General features: G+C 39.3%; 1 protein-coding gene across 7 annotated transcripts in view; it reads right to left on the bottom strand.

Annotated features, from left to right (window-relative positions):
* STOX2 (storkhead box 2) overlaps positions 1-16,095 on the bottom strand; it is a 222,850-nt gene that overhangs the window by 29,478 nt on the left and 177,277 nt on the right. For 4 of the 7 annotated variants that reach the window (XM_043546041.1, XM_043546040.1, XM_043546042.1 and 1 more), the window contains one exon: positions 5,128-5,280. In XM_043546041.1, coding sequence (XP_043401976.1) covers positions 5,128-5,280 — 153 coding nt within the window. Of the gene's footprint in view, positions 1-5,127; positions 5,281-6,140; positions 6,218-12,905; positions 12,978-13,378; positions 13,664-16,095 lie in introns of those variants that run through there. The other 3 variants (XM_043546043.1, XM_043546044.1, XM_043546045.1) reach the window with 2 other exon arrangements.

Below are 16,095 nucleotides of genomic sequence, written 5' to 3'. Positions count from 1 at the left end.
GGTTCTCCCCTTGGTTTAGGTCAGTGGCTCTCAACCTTTCCACATTACTGTACCCTTTCCAGGAGTCTGATTTGTCTTGCGTACCCCCAAGTTTCATCTCACTTAAAAACTACCTGCTTACAAAATCAGACATAAAAATACAAAAGTGTCACAGCCACACTATTACTGAAATATTGCTTACTTTCTCATTTTTACCATATAATTATGAAATAAATCGATTGGAATATAAATACTGTATTTATATTTCAGTGTATAGCATATAGAACAGTATAAACAAGTAACTGTCTGTATAAAATTTTAGTTTGTACTGACTTTCCTAGTGCTTTTTATGTAGCCTGTTATAAAACCAGGCAAATATCTAGATGAGTTGACGTATCCTCAGGGTACACGTACCCCTGGTTGAGAACCACTGGTGTAGAACCACTCTGAGGAGAAGTAGCTAGGCCTACAGAGGAATTCTGTCGACCTAACGCTGTCTACACCGGGAGTTGGTTGGCTTAGCTATGTCGCTCGGGGGGTAGATTTTTCACACCCATGAGCGATGTAGCTGGGTTGACCTAACTTGTTAGTGTAGGCCCTAGACATGCAAATGTTCCTACGTGATAAGAGAAACACAAATTATTTGACAGTATTGAGTTTAGAATTATCTACTGAGTAATGCTCTCCTCTCTCTTAGTTCTTCACAATCCAACTGAGGAAGATAAACTATTAATATGTAAAAGGTTATGAGATACTTTAAAACACCTATTGAGAAAATACTGATACTCAAAAGCTGGGACTCATTAATTTTTATAAGGGGTAGGGAGATAAATGGAAAGATCAGCCAGCACCAAGAGTGGTCCCCTTCACTGGATGATGCGTCTCTCCCTAAGAGAGCTAATACAGTGATATTCAATATTTTAATTATGTTATGGACTGGAATGGAAAGGAGTTCCTTTTTAACAGCAAAGAAGTAGAACAGTGATGGGGAAAAAACTAGTTTAGGACAATAAAGGCTGGATGATTTTGTTTTTTTTGGTGGGGTGGGAAGGATGGGAAATGCAAGATACTCCTTTTCTTAATCTCAGACTTCAGAAAGACACATGCTCCATGCTGGAAAAAAAGGGGGAGGCAGCAAGAGACTGTGACAACTTGCCTGGGGATACTTGCAAGCACAGAATATTTTTGCAAGCACAAAATATTCCAGTCTGTTGAATTATTTGTGTGTGTGTTTTTGTCTGATAGGAACAGCGGAAATACCAAACCAACCAATACCCACATGCATAAGAAACTCAAGGGATGTATCTAATAATTTTGAATTTCAAGTACCTAATCAGGTTTTTGATAATGCTATGGATTACAAGATTCCTCCCAATGCTTCACTCTTTGGAACCTTCCCTGTACGTACTAATGTAGTGTTACCGAAGTAAGCCTGACTTGGAGAAAATAACTGAGACAAACTATACTAGAAGTGTGAACTTTGATTGCCCTCTCCACCTTATGCCCCACATAATGGATCATTAACTTTTCAGTATGCAGAGATCACTGGAGAAATTTTATAAATAAAACCACAGGCTGAGACAGAAAACTAGTGTTTACAAAATATACTTACCATACTTTCTCCAAATGTATCAAAGGGCAGAACTGAGCTTCCTTAAAAAACCCCAAACACTGTAATTATTTGAATGGCAGACAAAAATCTTTATTTTAGACATAGTTCCAAATCCAGATTTTTTTTTTCCTTTTCAAAATCTCAAGATTTACTATCAGTCATAGGGAAAGTCCTACCCACTATAAGGCTGTATGGCTCCACATGCTCTGTTATCCTATAGTCTAAAAAAAACCCCAAACCCCAAGAACAAAAACATATAGACATATATATCTAACTATAATAGGACTTCCCAGGAGGAGGAAGATATATATTTTTTTAAATATAGAAATTTCAGTAATTAATCTTTACACCAGCAATGGGAGGTAGGTTAGTAATATCAACTTGTTTAAAGATGGGGAAACTGAGGCACATGGTGGCTAAACAACTTGCCCAAGGTCACCAAGCAAGCGAGCAGTAGAGCTGGGATTAGAACTCAGGAGTGCCTGATGGCCACCCCGCCCCCATTCCTTTTATGTTACACTGCCTAGAGAAGCCTACATAGGGTGCCTTTTGCATCATTCACCAACCCCAGATATAGGCTGTTGGTATGGAGACGACACGCCCCATAGCATTATTTTTAATATTTTTCCTTTTTTAAGTGTTACTGTGTCTGGGCTATTTCCATGTCACCATTTTATACAGAATTATTAGCATATGTGGACATGAAAGCCTCCTGAATTTAAAAGAAGAAAAATGCATTTTTATGAAATGCATCAACAAGACTGGTTATGACAAAATGGCCAAATCTACAGCAGCCAAAGACTTGTGGGAGAGGTGTCAGTTCCAAGAGCGGGCCTCCCGGCTTTAGAAGGCAGGACCAGCACCAGAAGTCTGAAGGTCCAAGAAAAAACAAAAGCTACTGACCTCCTTTAGATTTAAACATAAGCCCCCTGAGGCAGACAATAATATTCTTTATTATTTGTACCATGGCACAATAGTTTTGGCAGCCTGTCCAAAGTGGCTGGGAGGGCAACTAATTAAGTAGATGGGAATCCTGTTCTTGGAGATGGAATGTTTTTGCACATGTACATGGGGACTCTATCAGAAATGATTGCATGAGGAATGGACAGTTCCTTTTGGTCTGTGATTAAGTATATAAAACTCTAAATGACCTAGTAAAAGCCAACATGGAATCTACCATGTGGAGTAAGTGCACTTAGTTCCTGACCCACACTTTCTATCCCTGCATGCCCCCTTTCCAATTTTAGGGATTAAAAAGGCACAGTGCAATCCAGTGCCACATGTACTTTGCTGATTAGCTTGTTTGTGCACCTTTAAGTGCTATGTAAGCAGGCAATTCAGGGTACATGCAGCGAGTAGCTGTACCTATCTCACTAAATACAACACTGGACCCTAAGTGCTTTAAACTATGATCCTGCAGAAGTTTCAGATATTTCACGAGAAATATTGGACAAGCATATTCTGAAGTCAATTAAAAAACAGAAAAGAAAAACAATAGGCCAGAATATTATACTGATTTGTAAATGTTCAATACAACCTCTGTAAATTTCTTCAAATCTTCATTGAGTTAGGAATCAACCCTATAAAGTTTAAATCATGCGAGCAACCCTCTTGAAGTGAACATGATTGTCAGTGAGAGCAAGAATAACTCATGGGTATAAGAGTTACAGAATCAGGTCTTAGGGTTTCTGTAAATTTTGCTTCGAATCTCAGGATTAATTGGAGCTGAATCTATTTCCCTATGTTAAGTATCCTCACACCTTCTTGTCAACAGTCTAAATGGGCCATCTTGATTATCACTACAAAAGTTTTTTTCTCCTGCTGATAGCTCATCTTAATTAGCCTCTTACAGTTTGTATGGCAACTTCCACCTTCTCTGTATGTATATACACCTCTACCCCAATATAACGCAACCTGATAAAACGTGGCTTCGCATACAACACAGTAAATCTCTGACACACTGCTCTGAGCAGCGTGTTAAGGGTGCTGTGCCGTGCCAGGGCCGAGGGGTTGGATAAGGGGCAGAGGGTCTCGGGGGCGGTCAGGGCTCCCCTACCCCCCCAGGGTCTGGGAGGCAGGAGCTGTGGGGAGGGGGCACTTTTGAGGGCCCCGCAGTCCCAGAGTGGCCCGGGGGATTAGCGGGGTGCTGGGAGCAGCCCGCTGCGCTTCCCTCGCCCCGGCCCCAGCCGTGTCACTCAGGGGAGGGGGCTTGGGATCCCCCTTGCACTCACTGGCAGTGGTGGAAGCGGAGCAGCCCAGCCCCAGCCTGCTCTTCCAGCTCCCGTGCTCCGCTTCCTGCCATAGGTGAGTGCGGGACCTTTCCCCAACCCCAACCCCCGCCCCCCTCTCCCCCCAGCCTGCGACACACCTGGGGCCAGGGAAAGGAAAGCGGAGCGGGCTGGGGCCATGTCGCTCAGCTTCCTGCCACAGGTGAGTGCGGGGGGCATCCTTTCCCCAACCTCCCCGCACTCACCAGCGGTGGGAAGCGGAGCACCACAGCTGGGAGGTGACGGAGGGGAGTGGGCTGGGGCTGTGTTGCTCCACGTGTATGTATCTTCTTACTATATGTTCCATTCTATGCATCCGATGATGAAGTGGGCTGTAGCCCAAGAAAGCTTATGGTCTACTAAATTTGTTAGTCTCTAAGGTGCCACAAGTACTTCTGTTCTTTTTGCAAATACAGACTAACACGGCTGCTACTCTGAAAACCATCTACAACAGAGACTCTCGACAAGATTTGGGGCTTGTCGTGGATAACTAGCTGAACATGAGCTCTCAAGGTGATGGTGTGGCCAAAAAAAGCAACCTTGGGATGCATAAATGGGAATCTTGAGTAGGAGTAGAGAGGCTATTTTACCTCTGTATTTGGCATTGGTACGCCCACTACTGGAATACTGTGTCCAGTTCAGTTGTCCACAATTCAAGAAGGATGGTGATAAACTGGAGAGGGTTCAAAGAAGAGCCACGAGAATGATTAAAGGATTAGAAAACGTGCCTTATAATGACACACACAGAGTTTGATCTATTTAGCATAACAAAAAGAAGGTTAGGGGCTGACTTGATCACAGTCTAAGTACCTACATGGGGAATATATGAAAATAGGCTCTTAAGTCTAGCAGACAACAATATAACACAATCGAACGTCTGGAAGTTGAAGGTAGACAAATTCAGACTGAAAATAGGGTATAATTTTTTTTTACAAGTGTGAGTGTTAACCATTGGAAGAATTTACCAAGGGTCACAGTGGAGTTTCCATCCTGACAATTTTTAAATAAAGATTGAATGTTTTTCTAAAAGATATGTTCTAGGAATTATTTTGGGGAAGTTCTATGGCTTGTATTTTGCAAGAGGTCAGATTAGATAATCACAATGATCCCTTCTGGCTTTTGAATCCATGAATAAGCAAAGCAGGTTATCTACCAAGCTTCCTTTTCTAAAGTAACAAAAATTGTAACCAACCTTTTAGGAGGAATTCTTTGACTGTTACTTAAAAAATCCAGGTTCATATGATTAGTGCTACATTAGTGCATGGTTACCTGGGAAGCAGGTTGTTAGGTGTTCCATTAGAGCTTCTTGTGTGACTTGTTTTCGCGCAGAGTTCATTGCCGAGATGGCCAAGCAAAGGATTTCCCCAAGTGGAATAAACTGTGACTGACTGATGGGAGACATATTGATTGGTGATACATCACCTGTAGAAAGACAGTAGACATTCAACGAAGGGTTTCATTTAAACATTGCTCACTGATCAAGTATACAGAGATGTGTCCACTGCAATGTGCACAATTTTGTATAGTTTATATTGCTCTTGCGATAAAACCTTCATAACTAGATCAACAACTTATTAGAGAAGTCAAAGACACAATACATTTTTGACATTGAAGGTGTATTAAAATGTTCAGGAAATATTTTTGAAGAACAATCCAATACTTGAACCCACAAAAATTCATGCACACCCATTGCAGCTGCAGAACCCCAAGGCTGCATGTGCAAAGTGACAACTGTACCCACAAGCATGAACTTGTGAATGCAATGGGTTCATACACATTTTTGCAGTCACAGGCACTGCTCTCTCTTTTCAAATCCTGGTTGTATGGGTCATCTAGAGTTTGTACTAGAGAGAATTTCGATTTTTTTAAAAATTGCAAAAAAAATTAGAAAACGAAAATTCTGCAAATGATAATGAGCCATATTTTTAGCTTGCTGGCCAGTTATATTATACCCTCTGCTCAGTGGCACAAAAACATCAAATACCTAAAGAGTTAAAGAGCTCCTTCCTTGGTCTGCAGATGTAATGACTTTGCATGACTGTAGTTTAAAAAGAGGAATTTTGAAGTTTTGTTGAAGAAATATGAACAAGTACAGACAGTCGTGTTATCTGCTTTAGGTGAACTTTATTTTAACTTGCCAGGTTACTTATCCAATTAATTTTTCCCATGAAGTTTTTTAAATATATTTTATTAGCCAATACTTTAAGAGCACTGAACAACTTTTAAACTTAAAAGGTTACAGGATGAGAAACAATTTGATGAGATAAGTATATAGTACATACACATTTAAAGTCTGCTCTTTATCTCCTGTTTCAGTGGTAATAGTTCCCAGATGGTCCCAAAAGTACGGCAGTGCTTCCTACGTAACCAGTGAGAAAGCAGAAGGATTTGAGGTTTCCTTAACCATAACAGAATACTAAATAGTTACAACAGGCTGAAGAGTTGTTGTTAGGATTCTGATCAGCTTTGGACTACAGTTCAGGTCACAGACTGATCAATCACTGGGTTGCAGGTTTAGATTAAATGGCTTTGAAACTTCATGAGCTGTTCTTATGAGATTTCAGCGAATTTGAACAACTAGAATGCAGTTTTGGATCAGATCAGAAACCACATATACGGAAGTTGGTTCAAATCTATGAATTCAGATCCAACCCACTCCTGAAATTGAAAGGGATTAGATGTTCTGCATGTGGCCCCATTAATTTTAATTGTCTTGTTTTTTACTAAGCAGGTACAGTGTGCTCACACAGGGCTCACAAATGCATCTCATCTTAAACAATACTCAGAATTGTTGCACTGAGTATTTTTAAAAAAGTTTTCATAATTGCTCTGGTTAACCCTATGTGTAATAATTGTTTTTCAAATACGCCAGTTGCATATTCTGTTGCACAGTAGGGACACATGAACAGAGATGCATTAAGGATTTAAAAAAAAACACACATACAAATATGGAAGTGGATTTAAAATAAGTTTATTTATGCTGTATCTCTCTGGAACACTATTGCCTACCACCTAAATAGGTCTTCATTCTGCAACTGGATATATGTTGGCAGACCTTAGAACCTATAGAGAGCCCCATTACCTTCAGTTGGACTCCTTGTGAGTGCAAAGATCTGCCCCATGCATGTTTGACTTCAGCACTGGGGCCTTGAATTAGAAGCTCATTGGGACATTTTTGTTTTACCTGTCTGCAAAGTCACTGGGACATTACTATACAAAGTAATAACCAACAACAATCTGGAAGATGGTGGACATCGGATTAGGAAGAATAGTCGACAGGCTTACAAATGACAGGAGGCAAAAGCAGGTAGGCACAGCATTCCTAATTTTTTAAGAGGGGAAAAAACCTGAAGAGTTAATTATACTATTGTTAAGACAAACAAATATTTTATCTGTCAACAGGTAAAATTATGTATATAAACATATGAAGATAAAATCTTTAAAATGAATGAGACATAAATATAAGAAAGTCAGTGTTCAAATGTATCTAGATAATACTTAGTCCTGCCATGAGTGCAGGGGACTGGACTAGATGGCCTCTCAAGGTCCCTTCCAGTCCTATGATTCTACCTACAAAAATGAAATTGTATTGGAGAGAAGACGACATTGACCTAATAACTGGTCTCATACCTGAAAAGCATCAGAATTGGTATGTACACACACTCCAAAGGATTACAACTGGAACACGAGATCTTCCTTTTTAAATAGGCCACTTAACCTGAGGAATCATTAGGATTTAATAAATGATCCTTTACAATTTTTAATTAGTCTTCTGAAGGAAGAGATTGGATTCAGAATGTTGTGAACTGTACGTTTCAGTTGGCTGCATACTAGTCATCAAGTAGTAAAATTATTTTAATTTTAGAAACACTTGGTGCTTCCTTTTTATGTAGAAATATCTGTGTATGCTGTGCATGAGAAACGGTTTTGTAAAGTATGCAAAGTGCAGACAAGGCCCTGTAAGCCCCCATTTTCAAACGGCAAGTCTGCAAATATTGTTCTAAAATTGTGAGCTAAATTTGCACAATTAGTTACCACTAAAGCATCTGGAAATTGGGTTTTTTATGTAAGCAAATCAGATAAAATTTTCAACAGGAATCCATACACATTTTAAATTCAAAAGGAATGGCTGACATATATTAGTTTCGTAAAAGGCTATCATAATTCACTCCTTGCTAATCCCTTTGAGAGTTGGTTAACTTTGACAAGGCAACCCTCATTCATCTTCACTGCTGTCAGAATTAATTCTATAGTTAAACCTACAGATGCGAATAAACCATCTACTGGAGATAATTTGCGATTCTTCAAACAGAGGAACAGAACATCTGTAAAACTTACAATAGACCTAGTAATAGAGAGCCACAGAGACCCGCACTTATGGAGGTACTAATTTGCCAAGTTTTATCTTAAACACCCTTGGGCTCTGGGAAGTTCCAAGTACTCTGTGGTTGAAGTTAAGTGAACAAATTCTTTGATGCACAGCAACAGAAAGTATCTTGTGCTTACAATTTAATTTAATATATTATCACCAATTATATGTGTAAATACCATTTAGCCTTTTGAATACAAGATTTACAACAAATCTTTTTAGGAAAGATCTGTTTTTAAAAAAAATCAAGTATTCTTTTCCTAAAACTTTTTTTTTTTGGTAGACCTCAACACTTTATAAAGGATTCAGCATATGGCTCCCATTAACTCAGACTGATGCTTATTTCAAGCAGCTTTCCTTTGAAATCAAATTACTAGACTTGACTTTCAAATGTTTATGTTCAAAATTAAAAGGAAAACAGTGAAGCCCAGAGAGCGGCATTCATCAGCTGACTGTATGTTTTGTTAAAATACCATCAGCAGCTAGAAGTACATGGTTTCAATTCCATTTCAGCTTCAATTTCAATTCCATTTCAGTGGAAAGAAACAGTCAAACTTTATTAAAAAAAAGAATGATAATAAAATCAAGTTTCCCAGTATTTTCTTACGTACTTCATAAGCATTTTGAAAATGTCTAAGCACCTAGCAAGTAATTAATGGGATCTGGTCTCTCGTTGATGACAATGGGATTTACATAGATAATTACCCTTTTTAATGGGCGCTATTATTTAAAAATTAAGAGTCCAGTTATAAGTAAAATAAACACATGCTCTTAAATAGCATTTTTCTTCCATGGATCTCGAAGCACTTTACAGAGATGAATAAACATTATTATTCCTATTTTACAGATGAGACCCCACGGCACAAAGAGGTTAAGTGATTGCCCCAGGTTACACACAATCAGTAACAGAGTTGGAAATAAGAACCCATGCTTCAGTGTCCTATTCACCAGCTCTGCTATACACCATTTAATTCAGTATACCTGCTCCCTGTATGTCTGAATCTCATCTGTTTATTTTACTGACAAAAAATATTTTTTAGTAGAGATCACACTAATGACAAAATGTTATGAAAGACAAACCTAGACTGCATTCTGCTCTATGCATTAGCAACAAAACTGTCAGCTAAGTTCTGACAATAGAATCTTTATTACTGATTAAGTGGTTAGAAAGAACAAAGTTTGACTTCCCGCTCTCTGTCTCAGTTTGCAGGGAAAGCAGTTAGAAAAATCATCTTTGATTTATAAATGGAGCCAATTCAATGCATCCATTGAGAGAGAAAAATATGAAAATACTACAATGTTTTTACAGAGTCACTTTTCAGAGTACAACCACACTTTATTAGAATTTATACACTTATTTCCTCACATATGGCGAAGAAACCCCCTAAGAGCACTTCTGCAGTGCAGTGAAATGTAAGAAGCCCAAATGTAACCAATTCCTCCCCTTCTCCCTGTCACTCAGAGCTCTTTAACCTTTTGTGGTACAGCAGTTTTCTCCAGATAAACTTTAAACATACGATTTTATTAAAAAGGAAATTTCAAGTTATGACATTACAGCCATTTCATGATATCTAACTACCACAGGGAGGGTTTGCATTAGAAATGCTTTAGATAGATTTCCATGCCAACAGACTGATATCTTCAGCACACGATTGTGACTTCACTATGGGACCAAGCAAAAGGAGAAGCTTGTTTGTGATAGTGGAAAAAGCTCTTCTTCGAACAAAAGATAGCTAACAGCAGCAGCTGGGGACAGAGAAAATTACAGACAGAAGAACAAACTCCTCATATAAATATTCTCTTTTCGAGCTTACCTAAAATCCCCTTTTGAAGGGACACATTTGCAAAATTACTTTTTGTGAGCCTAACTGGTGAACACTGGTGGATAAATTGAACAAGTTATGCATTTGACAGGGGTTGCATCCTCATTCCTAAATTTCAAGGTGAGTTCAATCATATTATTTCCAGAATAGCCCACATCATAGGCTAGCAAACAAACACTTAAAAACACCAATTCAAAACAACAATGTTCAAGTGCATATCAAATTGCAACTTGAGGCTATATGGCACCTTTTAACCAGATTAAACAATTGTGAGAACTGGAAGAACATGCAGCTTCTGATAGCATTAAATATGCTAGAAACATGAGATCTATGATATATTAACATATAATGAACATATGAGTCAACAGTGTAACACTGTTGCAAAAAAAGCAAACATCATTCTGGGATGTATTAGCGGGAGTATTGTAAGCAAGACACGAGAAGTAATTCTTCCACTCTACTCCGCGCAGAGTAGAGCTCAACTGGAGTATTGTGTCTAGTTCTCAGTGCCACATTTCAGGAAAGATGTGGACAAACTGGAGAAAGTCCAGAGAAGAGCAACAAAAATGATTAAAGGTCTAGAAAACATGACCCCATGAGGGAAGATTGAAAAAATTGGGTTTGTTTAGTCTGGAGAAGAGAAGATAGAGAGGGGACATGATAACAGTTTTCAAGTACATAAAAGGTTGTTACAAGGAGAAGGGAGAAAAATTGTTCTTCTTTACCTCTGAGGATAGGACAAGAAGCAATGGGTTTAAATTGCAGCAAGGGTGGTGTAGGTTGGACATTAGGAAAAACTTCCTGTCAGAGTGGCTAAGCACTGGAATAAATTGCCTAGGGAGGTAATGGAATCTCCATCATTGGGGATTTTTAGGAGCAGGTTGGATAAACACTTATCAGGGATGGTCTAGATCAGGGGTTGGCAACCTTTCAGAAGTGGTGTGCCGAGTCTTCATTTATTCACTCTAATTTAAGGTTTCACGTGCCAATAATACATTTTTAGAAGGTCTCTTTCTATAAGTCTATAATATATAACTAACCTATTTTTGTATGTAAAGCAAGTAAGTTTTTTAAAATGTTTAAGAAGATTCATTTAAAATTAAATTAAAATGCAGAGCCCCCCGCCGTGGCCAGGACCCGGGCAGTGTGAGTGCCACTGAAAATCAGCTTGCGTGCCGCCTTTGGCACGCGTGCCATAGGTTGCCTACCCCGATCTAGAGAATACTTAGTCCTGCCATGAGTGCAGGGGACTGGACTAGATGACCTCTCAAGGTCCCTTCCAGTCCTATGATTCTATATTTTACTGACCACGACTGAAATTTAAAAAAATACGTAGTCTGCCAAGTCCCAACTAAACATACTTATTTATTTTTAATCACTTTTTCAGACTTACTTTACTGATATACACATAACATCAAAATGTAGTATCAAGAGAAGACTGCAACTGGATACAAGAAAATTTTTTTAGAAAACAAACAAGCAATTTACCCTGGTTTAAGAGAAGGCTAAGCCTTATTTATGTACGTTTTAAAAGAGCACCCTTGGTAGTTGGTAAGAATTCCACTGACTACAAAACAAAAAGATATTCTTACGCCTCTAATCAGTTTCACAGACAATGACGGTATAAGCCTCTATATGCTAGCAGAATGGGATCCTGGTCCATGACTGGGACTCTTAGGGTCTGTGATAATAAAATAATAATAATTATTATTATAACAGAATCTTGCATGCATCTTACCAGCTAGCCACTGAAAAAGTATGCACACCAAAACATACCTCCTTCTTATACACACACGTCACTGTTTCATAATGCAACCCATATTGCAAGAATTCAACTATACGATATGACCATTCAAACTATTTTTGGCCTTGGGAACTACACAGAAATCCCAGTGCTGACCTACAGTATGACAAATATTTCCTTCATGTGTTAACGTTCTTACGGTAGCTTTTGAATGCTGCTAGTGATTAACTCTGATCCAAGCATGTAAAATGACCTATTCCATCCTTTGGACCTGGTTAAAAATGACCCTACAAATGTAACATACCAAATGTCAGTAACTTAGTTAATATGTGCTGAAGTGCCCACAGTTGTCAGACTGGCGCACGCACGCGCACACACACTCAACACATTATGATAGAAATATTTCAATGTATTTTGCTTCATTCATTTACCATAGCCAGCTGACTCCTGACTCCCCAGTCTGTGCAATGCTATGATCACAAAGCGTCTATGAATATCTATGGGACTGTCCCAGAGAATATCAGGAAATTCCTTTTTTATAAAATATATATATAGTGAGCTTTTAAAAAAGCTACCCAAACGATTTTTTCCATTTCTTTTGCTGAATTACTATTTTATACTTTCAGCACACAATATGTTAAAAAGGGGATTTACCTGAACCCCTATGCTCCATTACAGTTCTATAGTAGCTGTGATGTCACAACATTGCCAGGGCATTACATCATAGTGGAATCTGCCTGGCTGCAGCAGAGATCAATGCCACAAGACCTGAATAAAAATAAAGCATGCTTTTAAATAATATGTTGAATGCTCATCTCTTACCAAAGCTACTGGGGGCCGCCAGACCATAAATGCTAATGCATTAACTGTGCGGGTCATCTTTAAGGAATTCTATAATACTTGAATCTTCCCATAATTTTGTACGAGAGAGAGAGATATAAACATAGCTAAGAATTGGGGGGGGGGGGGGAATCTCTAAAGAGCTCTGCAAATATACCTCCTACTCGGTGTTATGAAAACACATCTTCAAAAACATCTCTTCTTTCACCCTATATTAATGGAACAGTTGGAATCACACCCTACCACCACCCCCTGTTTTGAAGGCACTCACAGTCTTAGTAAAGCAACTCTCCACTGCAATGCCTCAGGATTCTGCAGTGTCACTCCTCTTCTGCCTGGTTCTCTGCAAAGTGAAGTCATAGGAATGGATCAGCCAACCTGCCTTTGCACTACCCTGCCCAGAATCCTTTGTGAACTGAAATGAGTCATCGTTCTGAGAAAAGCTACAGTTCGATGTTCCAAGGTTTCTCCGTACGTCTGTGCATGCTTCTTTGTCTTTGCAATGGAACGTCGCTGCTTTTGTAACAGTGTACCGCTGCACTGTACAAAAGTAACAAACCAGTCTCCTTACCAAGTGGGCAAAAAAGCCACTTACCTGCATTAGCAGAGACGTGTTAAAGCTTTAACTCCTAGACAAGCTACAAAATTTACATCTAGCAGCATATACTCCTGATTTAATGCAGACACATATATACACACAGCATTTATTTCTAAAATCACTTGCAATTTAGCTCACACACTTACCCGTGTTTACTATAATCACAAAAAAGATTTGCCTTCCTTTTCCATGTCTGAAGAAAGCTGCAGACCTATGTGTAATACAGATGGTTCTATTGTACACTGGATCAAAGTTGTGCCGCTGTGAACTGTTCGTCAAAAATTCACATTGGGGAACAAGTCCTTTCAAGCTTATGTCTTGTCATCCCATTCACCAGCTAGGTTCACAATAAAGCGAACCCTGAAATCATGCCAACGAGCCAGCAGAAATCAAACTGCTCCAAGTGCCGAGAGCCAGCGGAGCTGCTGCTGCTTCTGCTGACAAAGAAGGTAACGTTCAGAATGAGGTCACTGTGTCAACATCTCACTCTCAATGTGAGGCTTCTGTTTGCTTGGTAAGTGCAGGCTAACTTAGGCTTTTTGGGGTGGAGAAGGGTACATTTATTAGCCTTGAAGAAATGTTTAAATTGTTTTAATTTGGGGGAAATTTTATATCCAACTGTGACTTGTCAAAGAGATAGAAACAATGCACAGGAAAAAAGGAAAAACAAAATAAAGGCATTTTGATATGGGTTTTTCTTTAAAGGCATATTTTATTCTGCATAGAATACAGTGCCCTCACTTTAAAAGTACTTAGACTCACAGGTCCATAAAATCCTGTAACACTACTCCTTGATCGTCATCAGACCCCATCTACACTGCAGTTACAACTATGCAAGGTAACAGTACAAGACCAAGGTTAAGGTCTTATCAAGGCTTTATCTCAACTAGGAAAACAGGTGTTTGGATATTGTTTGAGTTCGCCACGTAAAGGTAGCTTATCCCACTGTAGATTCAGTTGAACACCTTTAAAATCATACCAGCTGATCACGGCTCCCACTGGCCGCAGTTCGCTGCTCCAGGCCAATGGGAGCTGCTGGAAGTGGCGGCCAGTACATCCCTCAGCCTGCGCCGCTTCCAGCAGCTCCCATTGGCCTGGAGCAGCGAACCGCGGCCACTGGAAGCCATGATTGGCCAAACTGGCGGATGCGGCAGGTCAACAAACCAGCCGGCCCGCCAGGGGCTTTCCCTGCACAAGCGGCAGAACAAGTTTGGGAACCACTGTGCTAGAGGAAAGCCTAGGGCCTACCCTGACCAACTAACAATTTTAAAGGTGGTAAACTGAATCTGCAGTAGATGCCTACTGGTTTTCCCAATGGAATTAGCTACCTAGAGGTAAATAATTTGATTAAACAACCAACCAAACCAAACATTCTTTTCCTAGTCTTGACAAGGCTCTATACTGCAGATTGTTGTAACTACAGTACCAGGTCATGTGACAACAGTGGTGTAAACTGGGTGTCTTGACACAACTGTAATTATAATGAAGTAGGAGCGTCAGAAGGTATTTGAAGCTCTAAGAACTATATTTTTGCCATACTTACACCCAGACATTTTATACCAAAAAAAAAAAAAAATCCCTATCCTGTGGTACTTAGCCAGGAAAACATCCATTGATTTTTAAGAGCCTTTTGCCTACTCAAGGGCTGCAGAATCAGGCTCAAAGTTTCTAAAAGACAGATTAATCCAACATGGCAAATTGAATTAAACATGTCCCCCAGAATCTTTGTGAAGAAATCTCTGCAGTTAATCCAGCAAATCCACATCTATTTTCTGATAAATTTTCTTTATATTTCGAAAAAAAAAAAGCACACTGTGGGCACTCTTACAATGGAATTACAGTTCCTCTAGTTTTTTTTTTTTTAAACTCACAAATTACTATTTCAATAGTTGAAAGGGACTGAAGATGAAGAACAAGACAGGATTGCCACCATTATTATTATTACAGCATGAGCTAAGAAAAGGAAAAGTCCACACAAAATAATATCTACTGAAGTCCAAATTAGTGAAGTGGTTCAATTATCACGCTCCTCCGTCTCTGACATGCACATAGGACAAAGTGATAAGCATTCGATAATAGCAGCAACAGCTGACAGTATGTATTAAATTGCCATTGTATGGCCATCTGCTATATCAGACGATGACATCATGACCGCTCGTTTTTTCTATTATGGCTGTATAGTCTGATCTGTAAGGAGCAAAGGTTGTGAACAGATGTCACGTAGGAATGTGTAGGCTCCCACTGAAAATTTGTCATGACACTTGGCCCTTTTTTCAATCAATCAGTTTTTCTTGTCTATCATTCTCAAAGAGTTTACAACTTTTATTGATAGTTGCTCTCCATTCAGGTCTATCCGTGGTAATGTCTTCAAAGTTTTCATGAGTTCAGATTCTGTTTAAGGGTGTCTTTGAAACATTTACGTTGACCAACCTTCCTGCACATTCTGAATTTCAGCTCACCATAGAGGACTTTTCTGGGGAGTGTATCATCATCCATTCAGGTAACGTGACCTGTCCATCTAAGCTGAGCTTTGATGATCATTGCCTCAAAGCTGGTTGGTGTTGTTTTTTCAAGGATGTTAATGTTTGACAAATTGTCTTGCCCGAGGAACTTTAGAATAGAGCGAAGACAGCACAGGTGAAATTCTTCAAACTGCTTGATATGTCTGCAGTAAATTGTTTACATTTCACATCTGCATAAAAAGGGATGCTATCACTGCTGCACTGTATATCATCCATTTTGTTGACTGTCTGATGATATGCTTGTTGAGTATCTTGTGGCAAAGTCTTCCAAAAGCCTGGCTTGCCTCTTGTATTCTGTTTGATATTTCCTGATCTCACATGAAACAGTACTGCCACTGTAA

This window comes from Chelonia mydas, chromosome 4 (assembly GCF_015237465.2).
Source record: "Chelonia mydas isolate rCheMyd1 chromosome 4, rCheMyd1.pri.v2, whole genome shotgun sequence".
Taxonomy (NCBI): Eukaryota; Metazoa; Chordata; order Testudines; family Cheloniidae; genus Chelonia; species Chelonia mydas.
Note: the sequence above shows the minus strand (reverse complement) of the source record. Positions and strands in the feature narration are given on the sequence as shown.